General features: G+C 40.5%; 1 protein-coding gene across 4 annotated transcripts in view; it reads left to right on the top strand.

The window, feature by feature from the left end:
- The window catches only part of Il6st (interleukin 6 cytokine family signal transducer), a 40,475-nt gene that overhangs the window by 5,990 nt on the left and 15,974 nt on the right, over positions 1–18,511 (top strand). The window contains exons 2-9 of one of the 4 annotated variants that reach the window (XM_060385718.1): positions 802–888; positions 2,114–2,259; positions 3,148–3,226; positions 6,991–7,296; positions 8,391–8,511; positions 13,788–13,948; positions 14,590–14,744; positions 16,253–16,412. In XM_060385718.1, coding sequence (XP_060241701.1) covers positions 3,163–3,226; positions 6,991–7,296; positions 8,391–8,511; positions 13,788–13,948; positions 14,590–14,744; positions 16,253–16,412 — 967 coding nt within the window. In that variant the 5' untranslated portion in view covers positions 802–888; positions 2,114–2,259; positions 3,148–3,162. Of the gene's footprint in view, positions 1–801; positions 889–2,113; positions 2,260–3,147; positions 3,227–6,990; positions 7,297–8,390; positions 8,512–13,787; positions 13,949–14,589; positions 14,745–16,252; positions 16,413–18,511 lie in introns of those variants that run through there. The other 3 variants (XM_021633607.2, XM_021633608.2, XM_060385719.1) reach the window with 3 other exon arrangements.

The raw sequence follows: 18,511 nt of genomic DNA on the forward strand, positions 1-18,511 counted from the left end.
TATGCATACATTCGAATGTTGTTTCTGTATCTAATAAGCATAGTCTATGCTAAATACGGTTCTGAGTTCTAGAGATAGGTTAAGAACACAGAAAATTGTCTTCTTTCCTTCCATTCTGTTTGGGTTAATACACACAATGTGTTCGTTTCTTAGGACTGATGTAACAAAGTGCCATAATTTAGGTGGCTTAAACTTAGAAAAATGATCCTGGGTGGTGGTGGTGGTGCATGCCTTTAGTCCTAGCACTCCCAAGGCAAAGACAGGCAGAACTACTACAGAGCGAGTTCCAGGACAGCCAGAACAGCCAGAGCTGCTCAGAGAAAACCTGCCATAGATAGATAGATAGATAGATAGATAGATAGATAGATAGATAGATAGATAGATAGAGTTTACAGAAATGTTATTTTCTCCGGAAGCCAGAAGTCCTTCTGAGACTGGAAAGAACCCTTTGGCCCTTCCTACCCTCCACTAGTCACCATGTGTTGACATTTTTTAGCTTGTAGCTACAGTCACCCCAGTCTCTGCCTTCTATGATACAGCCCTGTTCTGTGTTTCTCTTATAAAAGTCTTATTGCTCTAAATATTTATAGGATTATTTTATTCTGAAGTTCCTATCTCTGACATGCTGGTTGGTACAAACCTGAAAATGCAAGCACAGGTCCAGACGATCTGGAGTTAGGGAAGGAGTAGAGTGACTATGACCAAAATACATTGGGTGCACGTGCGAAGCTCCCAAAGATTGCAGTAAAGAAGCACATTATCCAAGTCAGCTTCCTGAACAGGGCCCTTCTGTCTTCACAGGGAGACCTGACAGAAGGAACATGACAATTAGAGGCCGTGGACTTGCTTCAGATTCATGCTTTTTCATTACCTAATTTTGTGAGTTGGGTAAGTTATTTGTGTTGTCTGAATGCTTGTTTTTCTTTTGTAAAAGTCTAATAAATAATTCCTGCCTTACCTATCTGCCACCCAAGGATATTGGGAAAGTGATCAGTGTGAGAGCTTTCTGTCTAACATAAAACAGTCCAGTGTCTGTTAGCATGAACTGGAAAAGAGGGACGGCTGGTTGGTTGTAAAATACCTTAATGTAGCTATGGCTGGTATTCGGCAGATGCATCCAGGGTAACGCATCTGTAGAAGACTACCCTGATCTCTGCCTGGCTCTCAGTGACCATGCTCTGCTTTATTTCCGAAAGAAGGGTTCTGCAGCTCTAATAGTTCCCTTGCCACTGTAACAGTTTACACTGCCATCTTCTCGGCGACTGCAATCCTTATTCATTCTTCATTCTGTCCTTGGGTTAAAGTCTTAAAAATGGAAATAAACTAAAAAGCCCCAATATTGGCAATAAGAATATTTAAACTGGCATAGTTATTATGATGATAATGATACATATTAATCAGTTAGTTACAACTACACTGCCTTTTTTTTTTCCCCAAGAGAAAATTCTTGGACTGAATGAACAAGCAACGATGCAGTTACTGCGTGTAGTTTTCAAGCATTTTCAAGCATTCACAATCTCTGCTGAGCATCACTCTTGTAATTACTGTGACACACCTTTCAGGGCATCCTCAAGGAGTTACCAATATAGAAGAGCCACTCAGTTCTGAAATAAACCTTCCTTGCATCAACAGATACGACTCATTGTTTTAGCTTTTTTAAAGCTTCCTAGAAAGCCAAATTCAAGGAAGTCATTGTATGTAGTATTTTTATAGTATGTGCTTATTCTGCAAGAGCCGTGGAAGAAGAGGAACATTTAATAGCCTTTAGTTTGAATGTTTCTTCTTAACAGAGTCAAAAGATAAATTTAGCAAATACTGTCCATTTTAAAACAGAGTAAGTCACAAGCAAAGTTAGTTGTGTAGAACACATTTGTACTTTAGTGTCCGACACTGTAGTAGATGTGCCTTCCTCACAACTCCGTGGCAGTTTTAAAAATTAGGAAGTGATACTTTCTAGTCATTGCAGTGAAAGGCTTTTCCGTTTTCTCGTGGCGCTGCCCAGTCGCAAGCCCAGCTGCTCTAATTCTGTCTTGCATGTGAGAGTTAAACCATGCTGTGCATGCTTGTTCATTCTTCTTGCTTCTGCTCAGTTTGTCTGGTTGCTTCTCATCAGCTTTTGGTTGTGTTTTGGTTTTTCTTGTTGCTGGGGATTGAACCTGTGTGGAGCGCCTGAGCTGTGGAGCTGTACCTGCCTTGGGCATCCATGAAACATTCCTCAGTGTATACCTTTGGAAGATATTAGCACAACTTTCTTTCAGTGTATGTATACCTTGTCTGTATAGTGTTGTTGGGTTATAATTCATTAAGGCTTAATGTATACACTAAAAAAATCTGTGGATCATGATTTTTGCATACTGCTTGTTAAGGAAGCCCTGACCGCCTCACCCGTACAATCGTTTAGAGGATGCTGAAGTACTGTCTCACTTAGGAAGGCTTGCTTACAGTTTTCAAGGCTAGCTGTAATGACCTCTAGAGTAAAAGGCTTCCTGCTGAGTTTAAGGTGTGGGTTTCTAAGTGTGATTGTTGTGTCCTGTGAGATTAACTTGCTGTCAGCAGGTGTCACCTGACGTCACTGCACCCTGTGGGATGAGCTGGTAGTTAGCAGGAGAAGCTGTTGCTGCTGCTCAGTCATGCCTTTTGTTCTTAACTCAGGGGACTCACGATGCTTTGTGTTCATGAAACCGCTGCATAGCAGACAAACTGAGCCATAGCAATTAGCAAGAAGAATGTACCATAGCGCAAAACTGCTAGGTAACATCAATATAACAATCCCAGTTTTTTATGATGTGAAATTATATATACAAATTACTGTGAGATGGAAGACTTCAGACATCTGTGCAGCCTTAACTTTAGTAAACATAGAAAAAGATTGCATTCATGCATGTATATTACCGCCTTCCAGAAAATAGCTTCACAATAGAAACATGCCTGTGTTTTAGCTTGCGTGTAAGAGAATGGGTTTTAAAAATCATACATTGTAGCTGGGGGCAGTGACACACACTTGTAATCCCAGCAAGACAGAGGCAGGCGAATCTCTTGTGTTCCAGGCTAGCCTGGTTTACATAGTGAGTCCAGGACAGCCAAGGCTACGCAGAGAAACTCTGTCTCGGAAAAACAAAACAAATCTTACATTGTTTGTTGTTACAGGAACATTCGTGCAAGATGTCAGCATCGAGGACTTGGCTAGTGCAAGCTTTGCTTATTTTCCTCACCACTGAATCTATAGGTAAGGTTCATGAAATGTCCCAACTCTACAAAGTACACTTATTTTTATATATTATGTAATTATATAATATACTTAGAGTCTCTCAGGGGTCATTATTGAAAGAAGTGTCTTCAGCACAAATAGGCCTGATAATTTGTTGGACATGGTTTGAATTTCATCAATACTTAATGGTAATTGGCTATATTTCAATAATGTTAGGGGTGCGAGTGTGTGTAAAATGTTTTAAAATAAAGGAATGGGAGAAAAATCTGTTAATTCTTAGCACTTTTTTTCTCCTCGGTTACCCAAAAGTCATCTTTCTGCAGAAGCTGTTCAACTCTTAGGAAGTCCCCAGCTCCCCTAGGGCAGGGGAGCCTGAACATAGTTTCTCCCTATGGTTGAGTGTAGTCTGAAAACAAAACAGTAGTGCCTAGAAGACGTTTCTCTTGCTTATTCTCAACCTAACCTGATGACAGCCTGAGATCTGGTGGTCCGAAGTGAGATGAGTAAAGAAATTAAGAATTTATATTTAGAAAACTTAAAAAAAAAAAACTGTGTATGGGTGTTTTGCCTACATGTATACCTGTTCATACACCGCATACATTCCTGGTGGCTGGTGGCGGTGGATGAGTGTATCGAATCCCCTGGGACTGGAGGAGGTACGGATTGTGACTTAGTGTGTGCACAGTGATAGAATCCAGTCCTGCAAGATGGGCAAGTGTTCTCTCCAGCCCTTAGAAAACTTCTAACAGAGCCCAGGAGTGGTGGCACATGCCTTTAATCTCTGCCTCTGCATTTAGAGGAGGCAGAGGCAGGTGGATCTCTGTGAGTTTGAGGCCAGCCTGGTCTACAGAGTAATTCCAGGACAGCCAGGGCTACACAGAGCCCTTGGTTTTGTCTGTCTTGACAAAACAAAAAAAAGAAGGAAGAAAAAAAAAAAAAAAAGAAAAATACACAGCAATGGCAGGTTGGAGAAAATACCTGACTCTCACTGACAGTTTGAAGAGCAGCACTTTAGGTCAGCTCTCTTCACACCGAGGAGTTGAGCTTCACTTTGAATAGTTGGTAAGTTTTATGTTAAACTGAAGCCCAAATAGGATGAGTAAGAACCTAGAAACCCACTAGCAAGCATTGGTGGGAAAGCAAGCAGCCTTAAGCTCCTGGGTGCTGAAGCTACAGAGAGAGAGAAGTAGAAGGTGCCAATGAGGCATCTGGCCTAAGGAAGAGCATGGGAGGTAGAGAAATAAGAGTAAGAAATAAAATTTTTGAGCTAAGCATGCTGACATGTATCTGTAGTCTTAGCACTTGGAAAACTAAGGCAGGATTACAAATTCAAGGCCAGCCTGAACTACCTAGCAAGACCCTGTATCCTTATTTTGGAAATATCAGACCAACATTGTTTGATACCAAAACCAGACAATGCACGAATGTGCAAGCTATACGCCAATATCCTGATAAATATAGTTGCAGATATTCTTGATAAGATGCTAGGAATGGGATCTATCAGCACACTAAAAAGATTATTTAATCAGATTAAATGCATTCATTTCAGAGGTACAAGGTCTATTTACCATAATGAGTAAATGAGATTGACAACACTGACAGGTTAAAGGACAAAACCCGTCTATTCATCTTAGTAGATGCATTTGATAAATATTATGTAAAATCTGTCATAACCTAAAATAATGAATTATGTATAGAAGAACATTTCAGTATAATAGTTTTACACACACACACACACACACACACACACACACACACACACACAGCTCAAGTCCAAGTCCACAGCTAACATGCTGAATGGTGAGAAGCCAAAATCTTTTTCTCTAAGATCTGATACCAGATAGAGGAGTTATTTTCATTACCTTTATTTCTAACCACCTCTATTTAATATGATAATTAAAGATCTAGCCGGAGCAATCAATCAGACAAAAGAAAGGAATATAAAAGATACCTAGGTTGGAAAAGAGGATGTCAGACTGTGTTACTGTAGATGGCATAACCTTATTTATAGGAACCCCAGAGAGTCTGCAAACAAAACACAGAACTAATCACTGAATTCAGAAAAGTTGCTGAATACAAAATTAACATTCATTCATCAGTAACATTGTCATGTGCTAATGGTAATGTATCTGCAAAGCAGTTGTATTTACAGTAGCTCCAAAAATAAATACAAGTAAATTTAGTCAGAGTTAAAATATCTCTCAAATGTAAACTATAAAAGCTAATGAATTTTTTGAAAAGGACATAAAAATATGGAAAGACAATCCATAGGCAATATGGAAAGACAATAATGTATGAATTAGAAGAAATCAATATTGTTACATTTTCTGTACTTTTCAAAGCAATCTACATAATTAGAAAAAAATTTTCTAAAATTTATATGTAACCATAAAATACCCAAAAACCCAAAATAATCTTGAGCAAAATAGGAAAAAATACAGACGTTATATTTTGCAAAGCTACAATAATTAAAATAGGATGGTGTGAGCAGCTCAACAAGGAGAGCAACAGAACCAAAAAATCTGGGCCCAGGGGTCTTTTCTGAGACTGGTACTCCAACCAAGGACCACGCATGGAGATAACCTAGAACCCCTGCTCAGATGTAGCCCATGGCAGCTCAATGTCCAAGTGGGTTCCCTAGTAATGGGAAGAGGGACTGTCTCTGACATGAATTCAGTGGCTGGCTCTTTGATCACCTCCATCTGGGGGGGGGAGGGAGAGCATTGCCAGGCCACAGAGGAAGACAATGCTGCCAGTCCTGATGAGACCTGATAGGCTAGGGTCAGATGGATGGGGAGGAGGACATGGGAGAAAAGGGAGGGAGGGTGGAGAGAGGGCACGAGGCAGGGGGCTACAGCTGAGATACAAAGTATATAAACTAATTAATAAAAATTAATTAATTAAAAAAATTTTTAGATAGCATGGTGTGAATTCCATGGAAGCATACTCAGTACTAATCCTTAGGAAAGTGCCACCCAAAATCACAGCAAGGAATGACCTATTAGAGTGACTTATCAAAGAAACATAACTGCCAGCAAGAGTACAGAGAAAAGGAAACCAAACATAGTATTGGTGGCATTTTCTGTTAGTACAGCTATTAGAAAAACCAATAAGGAAGGCTCTTAAAGAAAAAGCAGTTCCATAGCAGATTGTCATAGTTCATTTTCTCACTGCTACAACAAAATATTTGACAAGCAACTGGGTCACACTATGCATGCACTTAGGAAACAGGTGAGCGCTAGGGCACAGCATGCTGTCTCCTTTTACTCATGCCATGGTGCCACCTGCATTTACATGGGTCTCTCTGCCTCAGTTAGCCCAATCTGGAAGTTTATTGACAACTCGGTGTAAAGCAGTCACATGAGATCCTGCATTCTCACTACTGAGTAAACACTGGAAAGGAGGTTAAATCAGTGTGTCAGAATGAGACCCGCATTCCAGTTTCTATCTATTGCAACACTATTCACAGTAGTGCTCATCATGGAATACCATTCCCTCTTTACAAAATGGCGACATTCTGTCATTTGGGACAAGATAAATGGAACTGAAAAAACGTTAAGTGAAAAAAGCCAGACACTGAAAGATAAATATCACATAATCTCACCTGTGAAATCTAAAAAAATTGAGAGTAGAATGCTGCTATTCAAATACCATTTTGTGCTGGAGATACTGTCATTGGTTTTTTGTTTTGTTTTTGTCTTTTTGTTTTTGCATTGAACTCAAGGCATCATGTGTGCTGGGCAATCCCAGGCCACTCAGCACAGTCTGTTGTTGTTTTTCAGGTGAAATTTTAGAACCGTGTGGTTTTATCTACCCCGAATTTCCAGTTATACAGCGTGGCTCTAACTTCACTGCCATTTGTGTGCTAAAGGAAAAATGCCTTCGGCAGTACGATGTAAATGCTAGTTACATCGTGTGGAAGACAAATCATGTTGCTGTCCCCAAGGAGCAGGTGACTGTCATCAACAGAACCACGTCCAGTGTCACCTTCACAGACATCATCCTCCAGGCTGTCCAGCTCACCTGCAATATCCTGTCCTTTGGGCAGATTGAGCAGAACGTGTATGGAGTCACCATACTTTCAGGCTGTAAGATTTGGGTTTTTTCAATTTTTCCAGACTCTTGAATACATTTTTAATGGTTTCTGTTAGCCTTCCCAAGGACAGTCACTTGGTTCAGTAGCTTTTGGATATACTTATTTTATAAAAAACCTTTAGAAGTACTGTGTACATTTTCACTGTTACACACAAATCCAAAAGAGGAACACGGGTGTTAGTTCTCTGCTGAAGGACTAACATTTGTCAGCTACTTGAAAAGGGCATTGACCAGAGACTCTGTGTGACCCCAAGTGTGTTACTGATTTGCAGTCCATGTCTGTCTCTGTCTCCACATTACTGAGGAAAAGGCTCAAGTTAAACAGGCCCCTAAATGAAGAAAACAGAGAAAAACTGAAAAATGAGGCCATGGATTTGAAGAGAGCAAAGAGGGGTAAATGGGAGGGCTTGGCAGGAGGAAAGAGAAGAGGAAATAATTTAATTATATTCTCAAAAAAATATTTTTTAAAAAGAGTGGAACCAGTGATCCAGACCTGTAGGGGTCAGCCAGGAGTTACATAGTGTCAGCATTTGCTTTTCTTCCAGTCCTGCAGAAAGCAAAAAAGACAAATTCAGCAGCCGGGTGTGGCAGTGGGTGCTAGTCTTTACACCTGGAGAGTTTGAGGCCAGCTCGGCCTACATAGCAGGACCCTGTTTCAAAATGCAAAAGTGAAAAAGTATATGTGAATCATTTTGGCTTCTCTAGCTGCCTTTTAATATTACTTATTGTTCGTATTAAAACAGTACATGGAGACATTATTGATGCTTTATCTGATTATAAATAAAATTTTATTTTCATATAGAAAATTAATATGAAAGTAATTATAGACAGTAACACTTAAAAATATACTTAATGACAAAAAGTACTTAAGAGGTTGAAGATGGACTGCAGTGGCACCACAAAATGAATAAATTGAAATAAACAAACAAATAAATAAAATTGAAAAAAGAGTTTGAAGCGAAAAAATGAGCACTTGTTTCTCATGCTCACGTCTTTGTTTTGAGTTCGTTTATCTAATTGAGGTGGGTCCTAGGGTGTTATGTTTGTGTATATAAAGCTTTGTTTCTATTTACACATTTCTTTCTAGTTCCTCCAGACATACCGACCAATTTGAGTTGCATTGTGCCCGAGGGGAAGAATATGCAGTGCGGGTGGGACCCGGGAAGAGAGACCTACCTGGAAACCACCTACACTTTGAAATCCCAGTGGTAAGTTCCTTCAGCATGCCGGCCCCCGGCTGCATTATCGCACCCGGTTGCTGGGACTTCGGTCTTGTCCGCAGCAGTGTTAGGTGACTATTTGGAACAGCTCACACCTGACCGTGGAATTGTGTGCCCTTCGTGGGCACCGCCAGCAGTGAGCAGTGTGCATACTGCCAACGTTGCCCTCCAGAGAAGCCCAGCCACGGTCCGTCTGTGGGTGCTGTAATGCTCTCTCCAGATGATGGCTTTCAAGCCCACCACAAACTGTTTGTCTTAGTCAGCGTTCTCGTACTGTGAAGAGACCATGACCATGGCAGCTCGTTTAAAGGAAAACATTTAATTGGGGCTGGTTTGCATTCAGAGGTTTAGTCCACTATTGGCATGGTGGGGAGCGTGACAGTGTGTGGGCACAGATGGCGCTGGAGGAGCTGAGAGCTCTACATCCAGATTAGCAGGAACAGGAAGAGAGAGAGAGAGAGAGACGCTGGGCTTGGTTTGAGTAGTTGAAACCCCAGACCCACCCCTCATGACACTCCCTAGTGACCAGGCATTCAAAAATCTGTGCCTATGGGAGCCTTTTGACATATTTTAATGTCAAACTTCTAGCTACTATGAATTTACTCATTTCTCTCATAAAATGCTTTCTTATGAAAATAGTTTTGAATTAAGATTTTTTAAAAAACCTCCCTACCTTTTAAATTGATAAATTCTTCTCTTTCTTAAGTGACAGAGTCTACCTGTTCCTGTTTTCTTCCATACAATTCATTTACTTTTTGGGTTTTGTGTAACATTTTCTCATTCCTTTATTTCCTAAAAACTGTTATGTGTATCTATTTGGTCAAATTTGAGTTGGATTTCTCTTTCCAAAAATTTCACTCACAGGGATGATGTGCTCTCCTGCATTGTTTTTCTTTTTCTTCTAGCATTATGTTGCAGGCTGGGGAGATGATTCAGTCAGTAAAGTGACTCTTTTTTTTCCCCCTCCCCCCAGTAAAGTGACTCTTAGCTATGGCACAAGCGCGAGGCTCTTAGCCCTGATAACTAGTACCCACACATCAGATGTGGTGGCACAGCTCTGTGATTTCATCTGTGAGGAGAGAGATACAGAGATAGGCTGGAGCTTACTGGCGCCATTAGTATGACCCTGTCTTAATATATGCAGTGGGATTGAGGAAGACACTTGACACGACTCACTGGCCTGCACGCTTGTGTACATGCGCGCGGGCGCGCACACCCCTCCCCCCCACATACAGCATTGATTCTAGTGTTGCTAGTGTTAACAGTCTATCTTTTGCTGCACATGAAAGCTAGACGAATAGTGAATATCTACACAGCGCTATCACCTAGATTCTGCAATTACATTTCACTAGAATCGCTTCATCACGTGCATGTGTGGTCTCTCCAGCAGTCAGTGCATGTCTTTCTGTAGTGCTTTCATAGTGAGCTGCAGGTCTTAGTATGCTTGAGAGTTGAACATTCCAATGTTTACACAATTGGCATCAGCAGTTAAGTTTACTAAACTTTGCATATAGTGAGAGTCAAAGATCTAAGGTGGATCTGTTGTGCAGCAGTTTTGACAAGAGAGACACCAGTAGAACTCACATGTTCCCCTGAAAAGTTTTCTCGTGCTTCTCAGTTAATCCTGATTCCCACCCCAACCTATGAGGCAGCTACTAGGGCTGAAGCAGCTCACTTCCCCTTTTCTGTCCTTCTGATATTGTTGAGCACTTGTCAGTGTTCATTATTTACGAGTCACTAAATTATAGCGCTCTCCTTTGTTTGGTGTATTTTATTTTGCAATTCTTGATGTTCTAACAAGTGCACCCCTGGTACTTTGCAGGTACTCTGCCTTTGAGCTATACCTCTAGTCTCAGGGTTACTTGATTGTTCTTGCATACAAAAATACCAGGGGCAGCCGGGTGTGGTGGTGCCTTTAATCCCAGCACTCAGGGAGGCAGAAGCAGGCGGATCTGTGAGATTGTTGTGAGTTCGAGACTGGCCTGGTCTACAGGGAATTCCAAAGCTGCATAAGGGAACTCTGTCTCAAAAAACCAAGAAATGAATAAATAAGTTTAAAGAGTGTGCGTGTGTGGTACATCTTGAATTTGTGTACAACTTTGAAAGGGGAGTACAGTTTTATTTTGTTTTAATATATAATCCATGAAACAGCTGTCTTCTCTTTCTGCACTGAAATGCTAGTTCCCAACAATATTAAAGCATATTCCCCACAATAAACAGATACAATTCCAGGGTTAGCATTGGTGATAATATTTCTAAAAGCAGTTTTAAGATTGCTTCTCTCCAAAATACATATAGTTAAGTCATTTTAAAGCGTTTGAAATTAGGCTGGAGAGATGACTGAGTGGTTAAGAATGCCTGTGGCTCTTCTAGAGGAAGAGTTTGCTTTATCTTAGTAAGCAAGGCTTAATTTACATGAATGTTTTAAACTGAGGCATAGCTTTCTGAATAGTGCAAATATTCTGTGTTTGACAGCAATCAGCAAGTGGTTCCTTGGTTTGGCTGAAAAGGTAGAAAAATTTGGGGGTCTTGAGAGAACTCCCCTAACTAATCTTTTGTCAACCTAGCATATTCTGAATAGAGAAAGACATTGCTGGTTTAGTAGGGATTCTGTTTTAAGGAGAAAAACTACAAATCCTCTTAATCTGTTGTTTCACTCTGAAAGTGTTAAATGGACGATTCTAGAGATAAATAATTCCTGAGCAATTGTACTGTCTTCTGCATAGCTTGATGAAGTTTCACATCCCTCTCAGCCCTGACTTTGGGCCCATGTATCCATGCTGCCTACTTGTTAGGTACTTAGTACTCAGCTTGGTTATTTGATAGTGATAACACAGTGCTTGTATTTAAAAGAGAAGCCAGTGTTACTTAATAGTAGTCCCAAAGCATAGCCTTTGTATATGCAAACATAAACTAATGGGTGGTTTTCTTTAAGTGAAAGACAAAGTTCTTCAACAAAAATCACATGCCATGGTTATTTTAATCTGCAGTAAGGACAAATTTACTCTTTGTAAGTTTGTATAGTATGTGATACTTAGTTAATATAGAAAGGGGTCAAATCTGTGGCTGGATGATGTGAACAGAAATCATGCTCCAAGTGAAAGCAAGGTATTGCACCAGGAAGCACTGGGTCTGCAGGCGACTTCTTAAGGGAAGCAGCACCAAGCCACTTACTGCAAGGAAGGGATGGTTGTGCACATTCAGAAGCGTGTTTAGATTGGAACATGTACAACCTACTCAAGAGGCTGTCTGCAGATAAAGAAGAAACTGCTGTTACCTTTGCAGGTGCCCAGGAGAACATACAGTCTTTAAGGCGTGGAGGTATTACCAAAGCACAGAGCATAGGTACGTGCTCTGCTACTCTGGCCACAGTTCAAGACATATGATTAAGCCTAGTGTAGTCTGCAGAGTGAAGATGGACATGCTTATCCACCTGTGTTCTGGTAGCAGAGTTATAATGTGGAGGTGACAGCCCTCCTGTCTGCGATGGTTCATCAGTGCCTTATCCCAGAAGTGGGAGAATCCTTGCAAGAAGGGTTTGAGAAGATTTAAAGTCCTACTAGCAGTAGATGGCACATCTGCCTGTTATCATGGTGTCCAGTAACGTTTTACCTCTTTATACAGACTTGTTTGGCTGGTCGAGGCCATGGGTATTGACTGTGTTCAGTCAGCTACTGGTGGAGACCCTAGTTCGTACCCACACAGTGCTGTAGAGGGTTCACTGTTTCTAGGTTGGCAACAAGCATGGAGCTGCAGTGAGTGAATTCAAACTAGAAACACAGAGTGAGGGTGTGAATGCTTTTCAAAAGTTTACAGGGAAGACAGGAAACTCGTTTACACAGCAGGTAAATTGGTAGAGAGTGATTTCCTGACATGTGGGACAGCATTGAAAGCTATTGAATGAGGAATGGCCCACCTTGATGCGTCACCTACAGAAGACAGAACCAGCAGTTACAGAAACAACTTCAGAGAACAAAGCTTCGAGAACTTAGGGAGTGTGCAGAGTGTTTGAATTACACAGACACTGACGAGCAAAAGTGTGGAATGTAGTCCTTGGAGAAATACAAGATTAAGGGTATCCTTCTGATCAACAGCCTTTCTAAGCAATTGTTAGGTGAGTTTAAGACAAGCAAGTTGCAATTACAGTGTTCTTCTAGAAGCTTCCAGCGAAACGCTTTAAGTAATAAGACCACTAACCACGGACATCATCTGCCACAAGTACAAAGCCTAGATCAAGCATCACGGCATGATCTAGGATCACCTGAAATGGATGCTCTTTACCTTAATTGATATTCTATTGCTGGGAAGAGACCAAGGCCAAGGCAACTCTCATAAAAGAAAATAACGCTTGCTTACAGTTTCAGAGGTGAGCTCCTTAGCATGGTGGCAGGCAGACTGGCTGAGTCCCAGAGGAGCAGTGAAAGTTCTACATCTGGATTCACAGGCAGCAGGAAGAGAGAGTCACTGGGCCTGGCTTGGACTTTTTCGAGAGCTCAAGAGTTTTTCCCCCCGTGACACATTCCTCTGACAAGGCCATACCTTTTCCAGCTAGGCCACAGCCCCTAAATCTTGTCACGTAGCATCACTTGCTGATGACTGAAGCGTTCAAATATATGAGCCTATGGGGCCATTCTTACTCAAAAACTGCCACAGCTGCCTTTCTGGATTATTGTCAGGTCAGTAATTGTCCCATCGTTTTCTCAGAGGACTGACATCATTTACCTCAGTTCTAATCTTACATGCATTATGTCATCCTACCGCACGACAAGAAAAGTGAGTACAATACGGTATTTAGGGAGAGACTGCATTTATTTAACTGACTATGTTAGAGTTCTTCATCTGCCATGCTTAGAGATTGAATGCCATCATAGTGAAGCATGGGTAGAAACAACGACAACAACAAAAACAAAACAAAAAACACAGTGTACCTAGGGCTTGGGGTTACCCAGTGTTTCAGGCATCTGCAGGGCCTCCTGAACAAGGTAATACTATTCTGAGATCACAAGGAAACAGATAATCTTTAGCGAAGGGCCAATAAGGACATAACATGAAGTTCTAAAATGAAGCTCTCTTAAGTGTGGAAATAATGTCATAGGTGTAGACGGAATGCAGTTTTAAAAGCACGGTCTGTGTGTGGTGTGCAACAGTTCATTGCAGGCCTCACTGCAACAGCCTGGGTCACACCCAACTTTTTTGTAAGAACTTTCCACCTTTATATTTTCAAATCCATTTCTAATTGCTGTTTCTTCCAATTTTATATTTAGGGCAACAGAGAACTTTCCTGATTGTCAAACAAAGTATAACACCTCCTGCATGGTGAGCTATACTCCTGTCTATTTTGTCAACATTGAAGTCTCGGTGAAAGCAGAAAATGCCCTTGGGAAAGTCTCCTCAGAGCTCATCAATTTCGACCCCGTGGATAAAGGTACCTATAAGCCTGAATTTTGAGACTTTGTCAGATGACTCGGTGGTCTGTAAACTATTTTTCAGACCTTGATTAATGTAGAAATGCTTATTGGTATGGTGATTTTTATAATATTATTAGATGTAATTTGGGAACTGAAAAATAGCTGTAGTCTCGCCACACTCATGGCTGTTTTTAGTTTGCTTTTGGAATGTTTTATCATTGTTGGTTTTTTTGTTTCGTTTGGCCTTACATAGCCCAGGCTGGCTTAAACTGGCTGTGTATCTGAGGCTAACATTGTGGATCCTGACCCTGCCTCCCACTTAAAATGTTACCTTCTGTTATTTATTTACTTTTCATATACCACTGCAGTTACAGTGACTGTCTTGTTCTACGTTTATTTTCTTTTTAAAATGTGATTTGTCATAACAATGTCAGCATTTTTTGTATTAGCATCTGGAAATAACAAATATACTGAACAGACAAGGAAAACTTTCCTTAGAGTCTTTTTTTAAATATATAGCAAAGCATTATTTCTAGAGAAATTTCATTTGTTAAAAACTTTCTAATGAAAATCTTATAAAGATCATTGTTTGACTTTGTAGTATATGAAATTATAAAAGTAAAGAATGACCAACATTAGGACTTGTTTTATTCTTCAGTGAAACCCAACCCACCACGTAATTTATCAGTGAGCAACTCAGAGGAATTATCCAGTATATTAAAGTTAACATGGATCAATTCAGGTTTTGGTGGTATTTTAAGGCTGAAGTCTGACATTCAGTATAGGACCAAGGATGCCTCAACTTGGATCCAGGTAAATTGAAAGTTGCTGTTTATCTAATAGCATGGGGTTTTGTTGTTTGTTTGTTTGTTTGTTTTGAACTTATAAGGACATTAAGCCTATAACCTTTTATTTATTGTGTATACAAAGTTCTGTCTGCATGTATGCCCGAACGCCAGAAGAGGGCACCAGATCTCATTATAGATGGCCGTGAGCCACCATGTGGTTGCTGGGAATTGAACTTAGGTCCTCTAGAAGAGCAGCCAGTGCTCTTAACCTGAGCCGTCACTCCAGCCCAGCCTGTAACCTTTGAACTACTTTCTGCTACTCCACTTATCTTACTGGCTCAGAATACAATCACAAAAAGCAACAAAACAATTGGGTTCATGACTCAGAGTGTATAGAGAGGATATATTTTTTAAAGTTCTTCAAAGTATATTTTAATGTTATAGAATCTTAATTCAGTAGCACACACACACACACACAAAAGAAAAGCCACCAAACTTAACATCTATTTTTGTATCCAGTACTGAAATCTCAGAGTGGCAGGAAGAAGTCGTTATTTGTGTGTATTTCCTTTCCTTCTCACTCCCAAATATCTATTTGGCCAGCTTCTGCTTTTCCTTTCTTTTTTTTTCAATATTTATTTATTTATTCTCTCTCTGTGTACACGTGTACACATCACAGCATATATGTTGAAGTCACAACTTAAAGCAGTTTTCTCTCCACTGTGTGGCTTCAGAATCCAGCTCAGGTCTTCAGATCTGGTGACGGGCACCTTCACTCTCTGAGCCGTGTCACCCGCCCTAGCTCTCCTTTTCTTGAGGGGTTGGCTAGCTTCTGTTCGCTGGCAAAGGTACACCCCTTTCCTCTGCACACTAATCTTGTCATGGTGTGCTGCCCTGTCTGATTTCACTGTGGACTCCCATTCCATCTAACTTCCCATGAGCTACTGGGAGGACCTTGATGGGAAAGAAGAGGGATAGAATTGAGCATGTGTTTATTTCCTCTGTGAACTAAAGTACCTAACAACATTTACTGACTCTTTTTTTCAGGCTCTTTTTTTTTTTTTCTTTAGACATAGAGTTAGTAACAGTACAATTCCTAGAGTAGTAATCACTCAGGATTCAAGTATTCAGGCTTGCCTATAGCTTTCTACTAAGCCTTCTTGAAGTGTTTTGTTGTTGTTGTTGTTTGTTTATATGTTTGGGTTTAGTTGTTTGCTTGGTTTAGTTCTTTGAGACAGGATCTCACTTTAAATAGAACTAGAACTTGCTACTTGCTATGTCTACAGGTGTTCGGTCCTCCTGTCTGATATTACAAGCACATGTCATCTCTTTCATGTTGAGAATCCTGAACATTGCAGGTCCATACAAAAAAGAAAGAAAAGATGAATGGAACTTGTAGATTGTCGTATTTTTACCTCAATTTCTTCTGTTCTTTATTAATCTTGTGTTAAACTGATTCTTGAAATTTTACTCAGTTTAGGAAACCTTATATTAGGGGTGTTGATGTTGTTGCTCAGTTTGCTTTATTTTCAGGTCCCTCTTGAAGACACAGTGTCTCCCCGAACGTCATTCACTATCCAGGACCTCAAACCTTTTACAGAATATGTGTTTAGGATCCGCTCCATAAAGGAAGATGGTAGAGGCTACTGGAGTGACTGGAGCGAGGAAGCACATGGGATCACTTATGAAGACCGTAAGTAAATGAGGCATGAAGAGGACACCAGTGGGATTCTGCCTGCGAACTGTGTTGCTAGGTTTTAAAGATATAGCCCTCACTGCTGCCTACGTAGGATTATTCTAGTCAAGCTGTACTGTTCTGTTCTTTCATTTTTAAGGACATCATGAAAAGAACTTGATATGTGTTATTGACAGAATAAATGCATTTGATACCTAATTAATTTACGTTATTATGAAAGACTATTTTAGATATTATTTAAAAACTATTCACTTAACTTTGTTCAAGGAAGGTAGTTCTGAGATGTCCCTAACTACAGAATTGTATCCTAACTCATGAAAACCATACTGTCAAAGCTGGCTGTGGTGGTACATGTCTTTAACTCAGCATTGGGGAAGCAGATTTAGGATGATTTCTGTGAATTTGAGTTCCAAGCCAGCCAGGGCTACACAGTGAGACCCTGTCTTTTTTTAAATTTATTTTTTATTTTTATTAATTACAGTTTATTCACTTTGTATCCCAGGTGTAGCCACCCTCCATTCCTTCCAATCTTATCCTCCCTCTTCTCCTATGCCCCTACCCCAGTCCAATAATAGGGGAGGTCCTCCTCCCTTTCCATTTGACCCTAGCCTATCAGGTCTTATCAGGACTGGCTTCATTGTCTTTCTCTAGGGACTGGTAAGGCTGTTCCCCCGTCAGGGGGAGGTGATCAAAGAGCCAGCCCATGAGTTCATGTCAGAGACAGCGCCTGTTCCCATTACTATGGAACCCGCTAGGACACTAAGCTGCCATGGACTACATCTGTGCAGGGGTTCTAGGTTATCTCCATGCATGGTCCTCGGTTGGAGTATCCGTCTCAGAAAAGACCCCTGTGCCCAGAATTTTTGGTTCTTTTGTTCTCTTTGTGGAGCTCCTGTCCCCTCTTTTGTTCTCTTTGTGGAGCTTTTGTCTCCCCCTTCTTTCATAGTTTCTTTCAAAGTTTGCACTCTGTCCAAACTTTGGCTCTGAGTCTCAGCGTATGTTTTAATATCCTGATGGGTAGAGTCTTTCAGAGGTCCTCTCTGGTAGGCTCCTGTCCTGTTCCCTGTTTTCTCCCTCTTCCGATTTCCGTACCATTTGCCTTTCTAAATGAAGATTGATCATCTTACCAAGGATCCTCCTTGGTTGGCTTCCTTAGGTGTACAGATTTTAGTATGATTATCCTATTTTATATGTCTAATATCCACTTATAAGTGAGTATATCCCATGTGTGTCTTTCTGCTTCTGGGACACCTCACTCAGGATGATCTTTTCTAGATCCCACCATTTACCTGCAAATTTCATGATTTCCTTGTTTTTAATTGCTGAGTAGTATTCCATTGTGTAAATGTACCACAATTTCTATATCCATTTTACCATTGAGGGACATCTGGGCTGTTTCCAGGTTCTGGCTATTATGAATAAAGCTACTGAGAACATGGTTGAGCAAATGTCCTTGTTGTATACTTGAGCATCTTTTGGATATATGCCTAGGAGTGGTATAGCAGGATCTTGAGATAGCACTATTCCTAATTGTCTGAGAAAGCGCCAGATTGATTTCCTAAGTGATTGTACAAGTTTATGTTCCGACCAGCAATGGAGTAGGGTTCCCCTTTCTCCACATCCTCTTCAGCATGTGTTGTCACTTGAGTTTTTGATCTTAGCCATTCTGATGGGTGTAAGGTGAAATCTCAAGACATCCTGTCTTAAAGCCAAAATAAAACACAGTCAAAATATGTTACACATTTTTATTTTTCCTACCACCATTTGATAAACCCTTGGAAAAGGAATAATTTGGGATTTGGGTCGGTTTGCTCTAATGTTCCTTTTTTTAATTACTGATTAAATTATAATTACACATTACTGAACATAAAACATAATGGTGTAGGGTCTAAAAAGGGTCTCTGGGTCTGGAGAGGTAGCACTTGTTGCTCTTTCAGAGGCCTGGAGTTCAATTTCCAACATGGCAGCTCATAATCTCTAATTCCAGTTGAGAGGCTCCGACGCTCTTCTGGTCTCCACGGCCTACATGCTAGACAGTGTATAGACATATATGCAGGCCAACACCCATACACCTGAAATAAAAATAAATACATCTG

The sequence above is a fragment of the Meriones unguiculatus genome, chromosome 6, assembly GCF_030254825.1.
Source record: "Meriones unguiculatus strain TT.TT164.6M chromosome 6, Bangor_MerUng_6.1, whole genome shotgun sequence".
In the NCBI taxonomy this organism is placed as follows: Eukaryota; Metazoa; Chordata; class Mammalia; order Rodentia; family Muridae; genus Meriones; species Meriones unguiculatus.